The following is a 14,965-nucleotide window of genomic DNA, read 5'->3' as shown; positions in this document are numbered from 1 at the left end:
GGAGCAGTAGGCCAGAAGAACTTCTTTTCCACTTTAGCCTAAGCTGATAAGTGGAAGTTCTCTCTCTTTCAAGGCCCAACATGAAACAATGCTGAAGACTTTCGACCTAGTTTGAATGAGATACCACGTTACAGCACAAGATTGTGCAGAGAATTGGGCACAGTGTTGGCTAGTTGTATGAGTACGTAGAACATAGAACATACAGTGCAGGAGGCCATTCAGCCCATCGAGTCTGCACTGACCCACTTTAGCCTTCACTTCCACCCTATCCCCGTAACCCAATAACCCCTCCTAACGTTTTTGGACACTAAGGGCAATTTAGCATGGCCAATGCACCTAACCTGCACATCTTTGGACTGTGGGAGGAGTGGTCCGGGGTGTGCGAACCGGCCAAAGGGGGAGCACTATTTCACAGGCCAGGTCCGCGAGCAGCCAGCGCCATGTTGCACTGTGCGACTGCTGCAGGCCACCGTCATGCGCATGCACGGCCATGGACCCGGCAATTCTCCGGGCTATATCGGCAGCTAGAGCTGGGTGCTCTACGCTGCCGGCATGCTAGCCCCCAGCCACACGGCGGATCGGTGGCCGTTTTCGCCGAATGTCCGGGCGTAAAACAGCATCGTTCCCACACCAGCGTGTGGGCGTAGCCTCACAATCGGAGAATCCAGCCAATGGTTTCTGACTGGTGCGAGTGATCATTACGCATGCCATTGGCTTAAAAAAGTTTCAGTAGAAAAAGGGATCAAATAGATTTGATAATGAAGATGGATTTTTACGATACTGTGGCCAACACTGTCATAACATAAGTTTCTTTTACTTCCACAATATGGATTTGGTTTCAAGGGCTAAATATCTCTGATTATTAACTAAGGATTGAAGGGGGTGTCCAGAGATGAGACCTCTTAAAACTGGATAGCTAGGACAACAATAGAATAGTTCTACATAAGTTAGTTTATTAAAGATTGAGATTAATCATAGAAAATATACCCAGTAATCATTACTAACCATTAAACATGTATTTTACGACATAGCAGTAATACGTATTTAAACCCTTGCTACAAGCAGTGGCCACAATGCACGATGGGATTTAAGTTAGCTAACTTGCTCATGTTATTGAGATAAACGGGATTGTGTGGTCAGCAAATTACACAGTCAACTCAGTAAGCAGTTTTTATCAGTGCTCCCAATATCCTGTCTCAAACAATCTATGGTGTGAAGAGGAATGCCAGCTTTGGCATCCTGCTCCTGGATGAACAATGAGGTGAACAGGAACTGACTGTGATATGTAGGATGGAAATGTCAGAAAAACAACTTTAGAATGGACACCACAAGATCCTAGTAAACAACAGGTGACAGGATGGGGTTAAATCATGAGCTGATCACAAGTCATCATTCTGCTTAAAGTAAATTTTACTGGATAATATAGAAGTGACTGGCCACACTAAATTGCCCCTTAATTGGAAAAAATCATTTTTCTTTTTCTAAAAATCACTAACTGCCCATGTTGTATATTTGAACCAGATTCACTTGTTTGACATTGATGTACCTGGGAAAATCTGTTTCCGGGAATCTGAGGCATTCTCTCCTGGCAGCACGATGTGCACCTTTGATACCCGTAAGTAACAACACAGAATCGGTTGAATGTATGAATCCATACGACTCTGGAATTACACGAGTCTGTTCTTTTAAAATTCGAAATGGCATCACTTGTACTGAAGTTGCTCGGTGTGAGATGCAAGTTAATGGCTATTATCTTTCACGTGGAGGTTTTTGATTAGATTATTGGGTGGAACACTAACATATAAGCCAACCTCTTGTATAAAAAAGGAGAGACATTGGCTGCTGAACAAATCACAATGTGTGCATACTCATTACCAAGGGGATTGGCTAATACCAGATCATTAGACTAATGTCCAACTTGTCAGTCAAGAAATCATGAAACGCAAATGGAAGATTAAAGGTAATTATTCTAAAAGCAAAGTTGTAAGCATGTTAAATTAAACATTTGAATTGCACAAACTAGGTTTTCAGTTGAAGCTTTAATTTATTTATCTATCTGTAGATATATTACTGATTAGCTGTAATAATCATCTTTATTAGTGTCATAAGTAGGCTTACATTAATACTGCAATGAAGTTACTGTGAAAATCCACTTGTTACCACACTCCGACACCTGTTCGGGTACACTGAGGGAGAATTCAGAATATCCAATTCATCTAACAAGCAAGTCTTTTGGGACTTGTGGGAGGAAACCGGAACACCCGGAGGAAACCCACGCAGACACAGGGAGAACATGTAGACTCCGCACAGACAGTGACCAAGCCAGGAATTGAACCCGGGTCTCTGGCGCTGTGAAGCAAAAGTGCTAACCACTGTGCTCCCGTGCCGCCCATAGCCATCAAATGTGACCATTTTATAATTCCTGTTAATTCCCATTGCCACCAATGGCTTGTGATTCTTGTTGAATGTCAGTAGTTCCTACAAATCCCACTTGTTCCCTCTTTCACCTTCCCCATCCAAAAACTGCCATTCCGCTGTGAGTAAGAGACTGTCCTAGAACAGGATTGCTGCGGTGCTCAGGTATCTCACACGATAGAATGTCATGGTTCACTTCCAGTGGCGGCTATGAAGGAGTAAGTCGCACATTTGGTGGCTCCCGCTCTGGTCGGACTTTTGAACCTTTCCCCCGTTTTTCTACCGGACTTGGTTTGTAAAACAGATGTTAGTGGCAATTGTTTACTGAATTCCCACTTCGGTGCATGGAGAGAAGGACTAGAAGTGTTTGTAAGGGCAGAAACAAAAAGATAGCGACGGCTTGGGCTGTAGCTGCAACAGAAGACAGCATGGCGGAGATTCGGACCTCTGGATTGTCGACCCAGCAGTCTATAGAGCAGCTGATGCACGTCATTCAGGAAGGCTTTGCTACGCAGAAACAGGACTGCTTGGACCCAATAAAAGAGTTGATTGAACGGTTGGAGCATAGATTGGACGCCCAGGATCGGCGATCCAGAAGGTGGAGAAGGCGCTGGCTGAGCAGGAGGAATATCAGGCTGTGGTGGAGCTGCAGGTGGGGATGAATGAAATGAAATGATGCTGAGGGACCAGCAGAAGAAGCTCCTGGAGAAGGTGGAGGACCTAGAAAATAGGTCCTGCCAGCAGAACCTAAGAATCATCGGGCTCCCGGAGGGGTCCGAAGGAACGGACGCTGGAGCATACGTCGCAGACATGTTTGAGAAGCTGCTGGGGGATGGGGCATTCTCCCGGCTCTTGGAGGTCGATAGGGCTCACAGATCACTCGCGAGGAAGCCGCGAATGGGAGACCCCCCGAGGGCAATGGTGGTGAGATTCCACAGATTCTCGGATAAGGAGCACATTCTACAGTGGGCCAAGCAGACACGGAGCTGTAAATGGGACAATTGCATCCTGCGGGTTTACCAGGACTTGAGTGTAGAGGTGGCCAGGAGGAGAGCAGGCTTCAACCAGATCAGGTCGATCCTTTTTAAGAAAAAGGTGAAATTTGGACTGTTATACCCAGCCTGTCTCTGGGTCACTCATGAGGATTAGCACTTCTACTTCGAGTCGCCTGAGGACACGTTGGACTTTGCGAAAAAAGAAAGGGCTGGTGATGGATTGAGAACTTTTGAGCTTGGCTGCAACATTCATGTTTTTGTTTTTTCTTTTTGTTTCTCTGTTTTTGTAAAAAGTTTCCCGTTTTGCATTTCATGGAAGATGTTTGTGGTGCCTTTTGCATTGATTTGCATTGATTTGCATTGATTTGAACCAGCAGTAGAGCTGAGTGAGTTAAGTTTTTCATTTGCACTGTTGGGGGATGGAGGGGTGCTTGTTTAGATCTTGGTGTTTTTCTGTTGGGCAATTGTGTGGGGATTGTTTGATGCTGGAGTTTGTTTGTATGGGTGGGGGAGGGAGGTTGGGGAGGGAACAATAGGTGGGAGACTATCTGGCGCCGGGGATGGGGGCCACCAAACTAGCTGGGCGAGCTATCTCTTGGAAGCGCATTGGGAGGTGGGCATATGTTTGGTTTAGTAAAGGGGTTGGGTTACAGGGTGTTGTTACTGGGGGGGAGGGGGGTGAATGTTCTGCTGATGAGGGAGGGACTTGAGCTGAGGGACAGAGAGGAGGTTGGGGGCAGGGGCTGCCTCGGGACGGACCAGTGGAGGTGCGGAGCACAGGCTGGAGGCGGGCCTAAAAAAAGGGATGGCTGATCGGCAGGGGGGGGGGAATGAACCCCCCAACTAGGCTGATCACCTGGAATGCCCAAGGGTTAAATGGGCCGGTCAAAAGGATTCGTGTGTTCGTGCATCTTTGGGGATTGAAGGTGGACGTGGTAATGTTGCAGGAGACACACCTTAGAGTTACGGATCAGGTTAGACTGAGGAAAGGCTGGGTCAGTCAGGCCTTTCACTCGGGGGCTAGATTCAAAGACTAGAGGGGTCAGATCCTGATGAATAAGTGGGTGGTGTTTGAGGCGGGTAGAATAGTCTCGGATGTGGGAGGTCGGTACATTATGGTCAGTGGGAAGCTAGAGGGAGTGCAGGTGGTATTAGTAAATGTGTATGCACCAAATTGGAATGATGTGGAGTTTATAAACAGGATGCTGGGGAAGATACTGGACCTGGACTCGCACAGGTTGTCATGGGAGGGGACTTGAACACAGTTATTGACACTGGCTTGGACCGGTCAAACTCGAAAATGGGCAGGGTGCCAGCAATAGCAAAGGAACTAAGAGGGTTCATGGAGCTGATGGGGGAGGGGAGGGGGGGGGGGGGTGGATCCATGGAGATTTGGGCAGCTGAGGGTGAAGGAGTTCTCCTTCTACTCACAAGTGCATAAAGTGTACTCCCGGATTGATTTCTTTATTTTGAGCAGGGCCTTGCTGGCTGGGGTGGTGGACACGGGGTACTCGGCGATCACAATCTCAGACCATGCTCTGCACTGGGTTGACCTGCAGGTTAGTAAAGACAGTAACCAGCGCCGCACTGGAGGTTAGATGTGGGACTTTTGGCGGATGAAGGGGTGTGCGAGCGACTGAGGAAATGTATTCAGAGCTACCTGCAGGTCAACGACACGGGGGAAATTTCAGCAGTGGTGGTGTGGGAAGCACTGAAAGTGGTGGTCAGAGGGGAGCTGATCTCGATCCGGGCCCTGTTTTTGTTTTTTCTTTTTGTTTCTCTGTTTTTGTAAAAAGTTTCCCGTTTTGCATTTCATGGAAGATGTTTGTGGTGCCTTTTGCATTGATTTGCATTGATTTGCATTGATTTGAACCAGCAGTAGAGCTGAGTGAGTTAAGTTTTTCATTTGCACTGTTGGGGGATGGAGGGGTGCTTGTTTAGATCTTGGTGTTTTTCTGTTGGGCAATTGTGTGGGGATTGTTTGATGCTGGAGTTTGTTTGTATGGGTGGGGGAGGGAGGTTGGGGAGGGAACAATAGGTGGGAGACTATCTGGCGCCGGGGATGGGGGCCACCAAACTAGCTGGGCGAGCTATCTCTTGGAAGCGCATTGGGAGGTGGGCATATGTTTGGCTTAGTAAAGGGGTTGGGTTACAGGGTGTTGTTACTGGGGGGGAGGGGGGTGAATGTTCTGCTGATGAGGGAGGGACTTGAGCTGAGGGACAGAGAGGTGGTTGGGGGCAGGGGCTGCCTCGGGACGGACCGGTGGAGGTGCGGAGCACAGGCTGGAGGCGGGCCTGAAAAAAGGGATGGCTGATCGGCGGGGGGAGGGGGGGGGGGGGAATGAACCCCCCAACTAGGCTGATCACCTGGAATGCCCAAGGGTTAAATGGGCCGGTCAAAAGGATTCGTGTGTTCGTGCATCTTTGGGGATTGAAGGTGGACGTGGTAATGTTGCAGGAGACACACCTTAGAGTTACGGATCAGGTTAGACTGAGGAAAGGCTGGGTCAGTCAGGCCTTTCACTCGGGGGCTAGATTCAAAGACTAGAGGGGTCAGATCCTGATGAATAAGTGGGTGGTGTTTGAGGCGGGTAGAATAGTCTCGGATGTGGGAGGTCGGTACATTATGGTCAGTGGGAAGCTAGAGGGAGTGCAGGTGGTATTAGTAAATGTGTATGCACCAAATTGGAATGATGTGGAGTTTATAAACAGGATGCTGGGGAAGATACTGGACCTGGACTCGCACAGGTTGTCATGGGAGGGGACTTGAACACAGTTATTGACACTGGCTTGGACCGGTCAAACTCGAAAACGGGCAGGGTGCCAGCAATAGCAAAGGAACTAAGAGGGTTCATGGAGCTGATGGGGGAGGGGAGGGGGGGGTGGATCCATGGAGATTTGGGCAGCTGAGGGTGAAGGAGTTCTCCTTCTACTCACACGTGCATAAAGTGTACTCCCGGATTGATTTCTTTATTTTGAGCAGGGCCTTGCTGGCTGGGGTGGTGGACACGGGGTACTCGGCGATCACAATCTCAGACCATGCTCTGCACTGGGTTGACCTGCAGGTTAGTAAAGACAGTAACCAGCGCCGCACTGGAGGTTAGATGTGGGACTTTTGGCGGATGAAGGGGTGTGCGAGCGACTGAGGAAATGTATTCAGAGCTACCTGCAGGTCAACGACACGGGGGAAATTTCAGCAGTGGTGGTGTGGGAAGCACTGAAAGTGGTGGTCAGAGGGGAGCTGATCTCGATCCGGGCCCATAGGGAGAAGGTGGACAGGGCGGAGACGGACCGACTGATAAAAGAATTACTACAGATTGATGGGAGGTATGCGGCGACCCCAGAGGCAGGGCTTTTAAGGGAACGGCGGAGGCTACAGGCGGAGTTTAGCTTGCTGACCACAGGGAAGGCGGTGGACCAGCTGAGAAAGGCGAGGGGGGCGATCTATGGACATGGAGAGAAGACCAGCAGAATGCTTACACAGCAGCTTAGAAAGAGGGAGGCAGCTAGGAAGATAGGGAATGTAAAGGACAGAGATGGGAACCTGGTTGGTGATTCAGTAGGGGTGAATAAGGCGTTTAGGGATTTCTACAGCAGGCTGTACAGGTCGGAACCCCCTAAGGGGCTGGAGGGAATGAGGCACTTCTTGGAGAGGCTGAATTTCTCAAAGGTGGACGGGGAGCGGGTAGAAGGGCTGGGGGCCCCAATCGGACTGGAAGAGATAGTGGAGGGCTTGAAGGCCATGCAGGCGGGTAAGGCCCCGGGTCCAGACGGGTACCCAGTGGAGTTTTATAAAACGTTCTCGGGGATATTGGGGCCGGTGTTGATGAGGTTGTTCAATGAGGCAAGGGAAAAAGGAGTGTTGCCCCCGGCGATGTCACAGGCAACAATTTCGCTGATTTGTGTGGGTCCTACATGCCGATCTCCCTGTGGAATGTAGATGCCAAGTTGCTGGCCAAAATCTTGTCCTCCAGAATCGAGGATTGTGTTCCGGATGGTATTGGGAAGGACCAGACAGGGTTTGCTAAGGATAGGCAGTTGGTGGCCAATGTAAGAAGGCTGCTAAATGTGATCATGATGCCCCCGGAGGTAGGGAGGTGGAGGTAGTGATCGTAATGGTTGCAGGAAAGGCTTTTGATCGGGTAGAATGGGACTATCTGTGGGAGATACTGGGACAGTTCGGATTCGGGCGGGGCTTTATTGACTGGGTCAGGTTACTGTACCAGGTTCTTGTGGCAAGTGTACGGATGAATAGGACAACATCGGACTATTTTAGACTGCACCGGGGGATGAGACATGGATGCCCCCTCTCCCCATTGTTGTTTGCGCTAGCTATAGAGCCGTTGGCAATTTCTCTGAGAGCCTCGAGGGCTGGAGAGGACTGGTCCGGTGGGGGGGGGGGGGGGGGGGGGGGGGGGGGGTGGAAACACACGGTTTCGCTCTCTGCGGATGACCTGCTTTTGTACGTTTTGAAATCAATAAAGGGGATGGAAGAAATCATGAGGACTCTAGGGGAATTTGGCCGGTTTTCGGGGTATAAGCTTAATATGGGAAAGAGTGAGATGTTTGTGGTCCAGGCGAGGGGACAGGAGAGGCGACTGGAGAGCTGCCGTTTAGATTAGTAGAGGGAAGCTTTAGGTACCTAGGCATCCAAGTGGCGCGGGAATGGGACCTGCTGCATAAATTAAATCTGGCCTGGCTGGTGGTGACGAATGTGATATAAAATAGTTACTTTAGAGATATTAGTTACTGTAATGTAGAGATAGGCCAGTCTCATTCTGGTGAGTTCACAGACAAAGGATTTCAGACCGCATGGCAAAGCAAGGAGGAGGTGTGTCCACCAAAGGAGGAGAAAAGGATGCTGGGTAATAGGGGCCAGAGGAAGGGATTGGAAGTGAGCCAATCAGAATGTCTGACTAGGTCAGGAGGGGTATAGGATGACCTATGGGAATCGTGTATGTGAAACTTGATACCATTTGAATTGATTTGCAGAGATCCCTTTGTCTCTTTGTTCATTCGCTTTCCGGGGTGTAGGAGACAGGATGTGTCTTATGCCTCTGTGAAATGAATCAAGCTTGCAAGCTAAATAAAATAACTAATGCTGTACCTGCAAATCCATCTCGACTTTTATTGAGGCCAGACTGACGGGTAAAGAAATTTGGGATTTGTCATTTGGTGCCGAAATCCGGGATTTCTTAAGACGGTTCTGACCAACTGCGAAATCAGAATTAGACTGATTATGAACAGGGAGAGTGGGAAGAAGGGGCCCACAATGTATAGCTGGAAAATCACCGTGCATTGCTTTTTCCCCTCTTCTTATCGTCTGATTAGTCTGGTCACTCGCGGTTGGTACGGAAAGATCGTCTCGACGAAATCAAAGGTCAGTCCGGGGATTAGCAAATTAGACTAATGGGATATCATAATTGACAATTCAGTTTTGGGTTAATTGTGTTGTTGATTAACTGATGGGACATCGAGAGATGGTTCAGTTCTACGAGTGCTGTTGTTTAAATGATGGGACATCGGGAGATGGTTCAGTTCTACGAGTGTTGTTGATTAACTGATGGGACATCGGAAGATGGTTCAGTTCCACGAGTGTTTTAAATCTATAGTTGATTAAGCTAAAATTGTACCCTTGGACTGTAGTGGCGAAAAACGCAGTTCTGAGGACTAGTTGAGATTGTGGGGAATTGCTTGGATAAATTTCAAGAGCTGGATGCTGCATGTTGGTTGAAGCAGAAGTCTCTCAAAGGGTTAACAGCAGCAGCCAAAGTTAAAGACGACAGACAGTGCTTCTCACTCAGGCCTTGAGATAACAGCAGCAGCCTGTAGTGTAATCGAATACCTTTCCTTTGAGTCAGTGAACTCCAGCAAAGTTACGTTTTGAATTAATTAAAGGAAACCAGTGGGTTTCTCCACCTCTTTGATAAAAGTTATTATTTTCGAAAGCAATTGATTGAAATTGCCAGAATCTTAAGTTTTACTTACTTGAAATAATGTTTATCTCATTTTATTTGTGAATTAATAGAAACTTAAAGAAGATCACTGACACCATTTTAAAAAGTGTAAATCTGGAGATGATAGTTGACTTTGCCAACATTTTTGTGAATGTAAGAAAAACTTGTTAAAAGAAAAATTGTTAAGATAATGAATTAATTAAGTTGTAAATGTTATACAAGTTGTGTTAAGCAAATCGTAAATTTAGTTCTGAGTTGAGATCAGAGCTAAGCTTGCAAGTTGCAGTAATTAAATTTGAATTTTCAAACATTTTTAAGTTTTAAAAGAACACTGTTAGAACCTTTTCAATTGTTTTGCCAAGAAAAAAAAACGCGTAAGTAGAGACAGGATAGTCTCGGGTCAAACAAAAGATGAGCTACGTAGTTCAATGGCTGACGGGTAAAGAAATTTGGGATTTGTCAGTGGACCAAATGAAGGATGATTTTCGGAGATGGGACGTGCTTCCGTTGTCTCTGGCTCGAAGGGTGCAGACGGTGACGATGACGGTCCTCCCGAGATTCCTATCTGTATTTCAGTGTTTCCCCATCTTTATTCCGCGGTCCTTTTTTAAGCAGGTCAACAGAGTGATCACGGGCTTTGTCTGGGCGGGCAAGACCCCGCGAGTAAGGAAGGTAATCCTTGAGTGGAGTCGGGGAGAGGGCGGGCTGGCGCTGCCAATATTTAGCAACTATTACTGGGCGGCTAATATAGCCATGATCAGGAAGTGGGTGGTGGGGGAGGGGTCGGCATGGGTACCTATGGAGGCGGCTTCATGTAAGGGCACCAGTTTGGGGGCATTGGTAACTGCGCCTCTGCCGTTCCTGCCGGCATGGTACTCCACCAGTCCAGTGGTGGTGGCGGCCCTGAGAGTTTGCGGCCAATGGAGGAGACATGTGGGAGCAGTGGGAGTATTTGTCTGGGCCCCAATCTGTGATAATCACCGGTTTGCCCAGGGGAGTATGGACGGGGGGTTCCGGTTATGCCGGAGAGCGGGGATTGAGAGGATGGGGGATATGTTCATAGAAGGGAGCTTTCTGAGTATGAGGGCATTGGAGGAAAAGTTTGGGTTGGCGAGGGGGAACAAATTCAGGTATCTGCAGGTGCGGGACTTCTGTCGTAAACAGGTGGCAATCTTCCCGCTCCTACCGCTAAGGGGAATTCAGGACAGGTTAGTTTCCAGAGGGTGGGTAGGAGAAGGGAGCATCTCGGACATTTATAAGGAGCTTATGGGGTCGGAGGAGACGCAGACCGAGGAACTGAAGCGTAAGTGGGAGGAGGAGCTGGGAGGTGAGATAGAGGATGGTCTATGGGCAGATGCGTTGTGTAGAGTCAACATGTCTGCAACATGTGCCAAGCTCAGCCTGATACAATTTAAGGTTGTTCACCGGCTCACATGACAATGGCCCGGATGAGCAGATTCTTTGGGGTGGAGGACAGGTGCACAAAATGTGCGGGAGGACCGGCAAACCATGTCCACATGTTTGGGACATGTCCAAAGCTTAGGGGATGTTGGCAGGGGTTTGCGGACTTCATGTTCACGGTGTTAAAAACAAGGGTGGCCCTGAGCCCAGAGGTAGCGATTGCCGGGGTGTCAGATGACCCGGGAATCCAGGAGGAGAAAGAGGCAGATGTTCTGGCCTTTGCTTCCCTGGTAGCCCAGAAACGGATACTATTAGCATGGAGGGACTCAAAGCCCCCAAAGTCGGAGACCTGGCTCTCGGACATGGCTAGCTTTCTCTGTTTGGAGAAAATCAAGTTCGCCTTGAGACGGTCACTCTTAGGGTTCACCCGGAGGTGGCAACCATTCGTCGACTTTTTAGCAGGAAATTAATCGTCAGCAGAGTAGTGGGGAGAGTAGTTTAGATTGGAGTGGGGGGTCTATAAGGGTGGGATCTGTATGAGAGGTAAATGGTTTTTGCACTATGTTTATGGTTTCATGTATATTGTTTATTTTGTTGTTGTCACTATACCAAAAATACCTCAATAAAATGTTTATTAAAAAAAAAGAATGTCATGGTTCACATAAAACAAACCTCTGCAGATTAGTATCTGGTATCAGTATGAGGAGATGTTTAACAATGGTTGGGCATTATTTTCCCTCGGTTGCATCCACTCCCCTTCTGTGAAGTAGTCACACTGCATTCTAAAGCTTCCCAAGAAGATTAGAAAGAGACTAGGAACTTGCTGTGGGACTATTGTAAATATGAACTCATGCTGATATATATGGACATGTGGAGTGTTTCTAAAGTCTTTGCGCAACTTTATCTTTGGATGTGAATGATAGAAGCAGACAGTAAATGGCATATGAAAGCACAAGTCATCATCTTTTAATACCAATGCTGCTAATGGTATTCATTTCTGATGCTGAAGCTGATTGAAATGGTGACAGTAGAGGAAAAGGTGAACTGTCTGTTAGGCTTGGCAGAATTGAAGTCAATTACAACAGTAAAAACAATATAAATCAAGAGGTTATGCCATTTATGGCTGGACTCTTATCATGTGTGCATGCAAAATTATTAGCATTAAGGACTTTATAAATGCTGTGTTTCAATGTATGTTTTGTACATCTCACACACAACCACACACACAAACACATGTGTGTATATTCTAAAATAAAGCCTGATCATGCTTTAGTCATTTTTCATCTTTGTCTCTCTTTGCAGCATACTGCAAGATTGGGATTGGGATCTGTTATGATATAAGGTTTGCAGAACTTGCTCATGTTTATACAAAAAGAGGCAAGTAAAAGACAAATTATACTGTGGAATGTAAAGCTATTATGTGTCTAGATGTTGTCTTTCCCCATGCTGTACAGTGAAGTACGGTCCAAGGTGTTGTCTTTTAGTCGAGATGTTCAATTGACGCCCCATCAAATCTCACTCACTGATGTAAAGGAGCCTGGGGCAAGGTGGCCGCAGGGTTGCCCGAGGCAGTATTTGCCCTTCTATCTAGTCACATGGGTGAACAGCAGCTGTGTGTCCTGCGCTTGGAGCTAGGTATAGAGAGGACACCAAGCTAAAATGGTGGATAAAGCCCCTGTAGCTGCTTCTCCATCACTGCTGCTGATATAAGTGGTGTTTCTCATCCCTGCTTTGGTAGCCATCAAAATCTGTCAGTTGAAAGAAGAGCAGGTGATGTGCCATCAATGAACACAAGACAAGTAGTGAACGTAACTGAGGCTTTAATAAACAAAACAGAAAGCCTCCTGGCCTCTGATCCCGAACTGGGGCAGCGGCAGAGACCAGCCACCTTTATACCGAGCCTGAGGGGAGGCGGAGCCATCAGGCATTCCATATAATACAGTGGCAGTTTACCACAATACACATATTATATACTACAGTGGTTCGGAGCCAGCAGGGACAAGCCCAGGCATGTAACAATACAACAGTACAATACAATACAATACAGTGGTTTACATTCACCCCCTGTTAAAAAAAAAGTCCAGCGGGAGTGAAGTGGACTTAAAGATCAAGTCTGTCGGGGGCCTTGACCTTCCGCCGTGATCGCCTCAGTCCTGGCTGTAGTGTGGGCACCGGTGTCGAGACCCGCGCGTCCGGGAGCGTGTTGGCCTCCTCTTCACCCAGTAGTTGAGTCGGTGGAGGGGGTGGCGGTGTGTGGGCGGGGGTGGTGGTGATGGTCGCCGGTGGGCCTGCGGGTGCCAGATCCTGAAGTAGGTGGATAGCGGTGGAGGGGATGGGTGTAGGATCGGGGTGGTGATGATGGTCACTGGGGAACCTGCAGGTGCCAAATCCCGGAGGGAGACTGTGTCCTGTCGCCCGTCATGATGTGCCACGTAGGCATATTGTGGATTGGCATGGAGGAGCAGGACCTTCTCGACGAAGGGATCTGATTTATGACTCCTCGCATGCTTCTGGAGGAGGACGGGCCCTGGGACTGTCAGCCAGGACGGGAGCGAGACCCCGGAGGTGGACTTCCTGGGGAAGGCAAACATATGCTCGTGAGGGGTCTCGTTGGTGGCAGTGCACTGGAGCGACCGGATGGAGTGGAGCGCATTCGGGAGGACCTCCTGCCAGCAGGAGACTGGGTGACTTCTAGACCGTAGGGCCAGGAGGACGGCCTTCCAGACCATCGCGTTTTCCCTCTCCACCTGTCCGTTGCCCCGGGGGTTGTAGCTGGTCGTCCTTCTGGAGCCAATGCCCTTGCTGAGCAGGAACTGACGCAACTCGTCGCTCATGAAGGAGGAACCCCGATCGCTATGGATGTACGTGGGGAACCCGAACAAGGTGAAGAGACTGTGCAGGGCCTTGATGATGGTGGCAGAGGTCAGTCAGGGCATGGGATGGCAAAGGGGAATCGTGAATACTCGTCTACAATGTTGAGGAAGTACATGTTACGGTCAGTGGAGGGGAGGGGCCCTTTGAAGTCGATGCTGAGGCGCTCAAAAGGACGAGAGGCCTTTACCAGGTGCGCTCTGTATGGCCGATAGAAGTGCGGTTTGCACTCCGCGCATACCTGGCAATCCCTGGTCACGGTCCTGACCTCCTCGATGGAGTAAGGCAGGTTGCGAGCCTTGACAAAATGAAAAAAACGGGTGACCCCTGGGTGACAGAGATCATTGTGGAGGGCCTGAAGTCGGTCTACTTGTGCGCTGGCATTTGTACCGCGGGATAGGGCATCTGGGGGCTCATTGAGCTTCCCCGGTCGGTACAAGATATCGTAGTTGTAGGTGGAGAGCTCGATCCTCCACCTCAGAATCTTGTCATTCATGATTTTGCCCTGCTGTGTATTGTTAAACATGAAGGCAACCGACCGTTGGTCAGTGAGGAGAGTGAATCGCCTGCCGGCCAGGTAATGCCTCCAATGTCGCACAGCTTCTACAATGGCTTAGGCTTCCTTTTCGATGGAGGAGTGACGAATTTCGGAGGCATGGAGGGTTCGGGAGCAGAAAGCCACAGGCCTGCACGCCTGGTTGAGGGTAGCGGCCAAGGCAAAGGCCGACGCATAGGTATAGAGAGGACACCAAGCTAAAATGGTGGATAAAGCCCCTGTAGCTGCTTCTCCATCACTGCTGCTGGTTCAAGTGATGTTTCTCATCCCTGCTTTGGTAACCATCAAAATCTGTCCGTTGAAAGAAGAGCAGGTGATGTGCCATCAATGAACACAAGACAAGTAGTGAACGTAACGTAGAGCCCGAGGGGAGGCGGAGCCATCAGGCAGTGGTTTCCCACATTACATATAATACAGTGGCAGTTTATCACAATACACATATTATCTACTACAGTGGTTAGGAGCCAGCAGGGACAAGCCCAGGCATGTAACAGTACATGCCCGTACTGGTCAACCATTTGGTTCATTTCTCGTTGGAAGACCAAGACCCCATTGGTGACGCCGAAGGGAACCCTGAGGAAGTGGTAGAGGCGGCCATCTGCCTCGAAGGCAGTGTATTGGTGGTCCTCCGGTCGGATAGGGTGCTGGTGGAACGCGGACTTCAAGTCAACTGTGGAGAAGACTCGACACTGCGCAATCTGGTTGACCATGTCAGATATGCGGGGGAGGGGGTACGCATCAAACTGCGTGTACCGGTTGATGTGTCTGAC

The 14,965-nt window shown here is 48.8% G+C and overlaps 1 protein-coding gene across 2 annotated transcripts in view; it reads left to right on the top strand.

Moving 5' to 3' along the window:
* Positions 1 to 14,965, top strand: part of LOC140427812 (omega-amidase NIT2-like) — a 65,707-nt gene that overhangs the window by 35,177 nt on the left and 15,565 nt on the right. Inside the window, exons 6-7 of one of the 2 annotated variants that reach the window (XM_072513490.1) lie at positions 1,522 to 1,615; positions 12,071 to 12,145. In XM_072513490.1, the coding sequence (XP_072369591.1) occupies positions 1,522 to 1,615; positions 12,071 to 12,145 (169 nt within the window). The remainder of the gene's footprint in view (positions 1 to 1,521; positions 1,616 to 12,070; positions 12,146 to 14,965) is intronic. The other variant, XM_072513491.1, reaches the window with a different exon arrangement.

The sequence above is a fragment of the Scyliorhinus torazame genome, chromosome 8 (genome assembly GCF_047496885.1).
Source record: "Scyliorhinus torazame isolate Kashiwa2021f chromosome 8, sScyTor2.1, whole genome shotgun sequence".
Lineage (NCBI taxonomy): Eukaryota > Metazoa > Chordata > Chondrichthyes > Carcharhiniformes > Scyliorhinidae > Scyliorhinus > Scyliorhinus torazame.
Note: the sequence above shows the minus strand (reverse complement) of the source record. Positions and strands in the feature narration are given on the sequence as shown.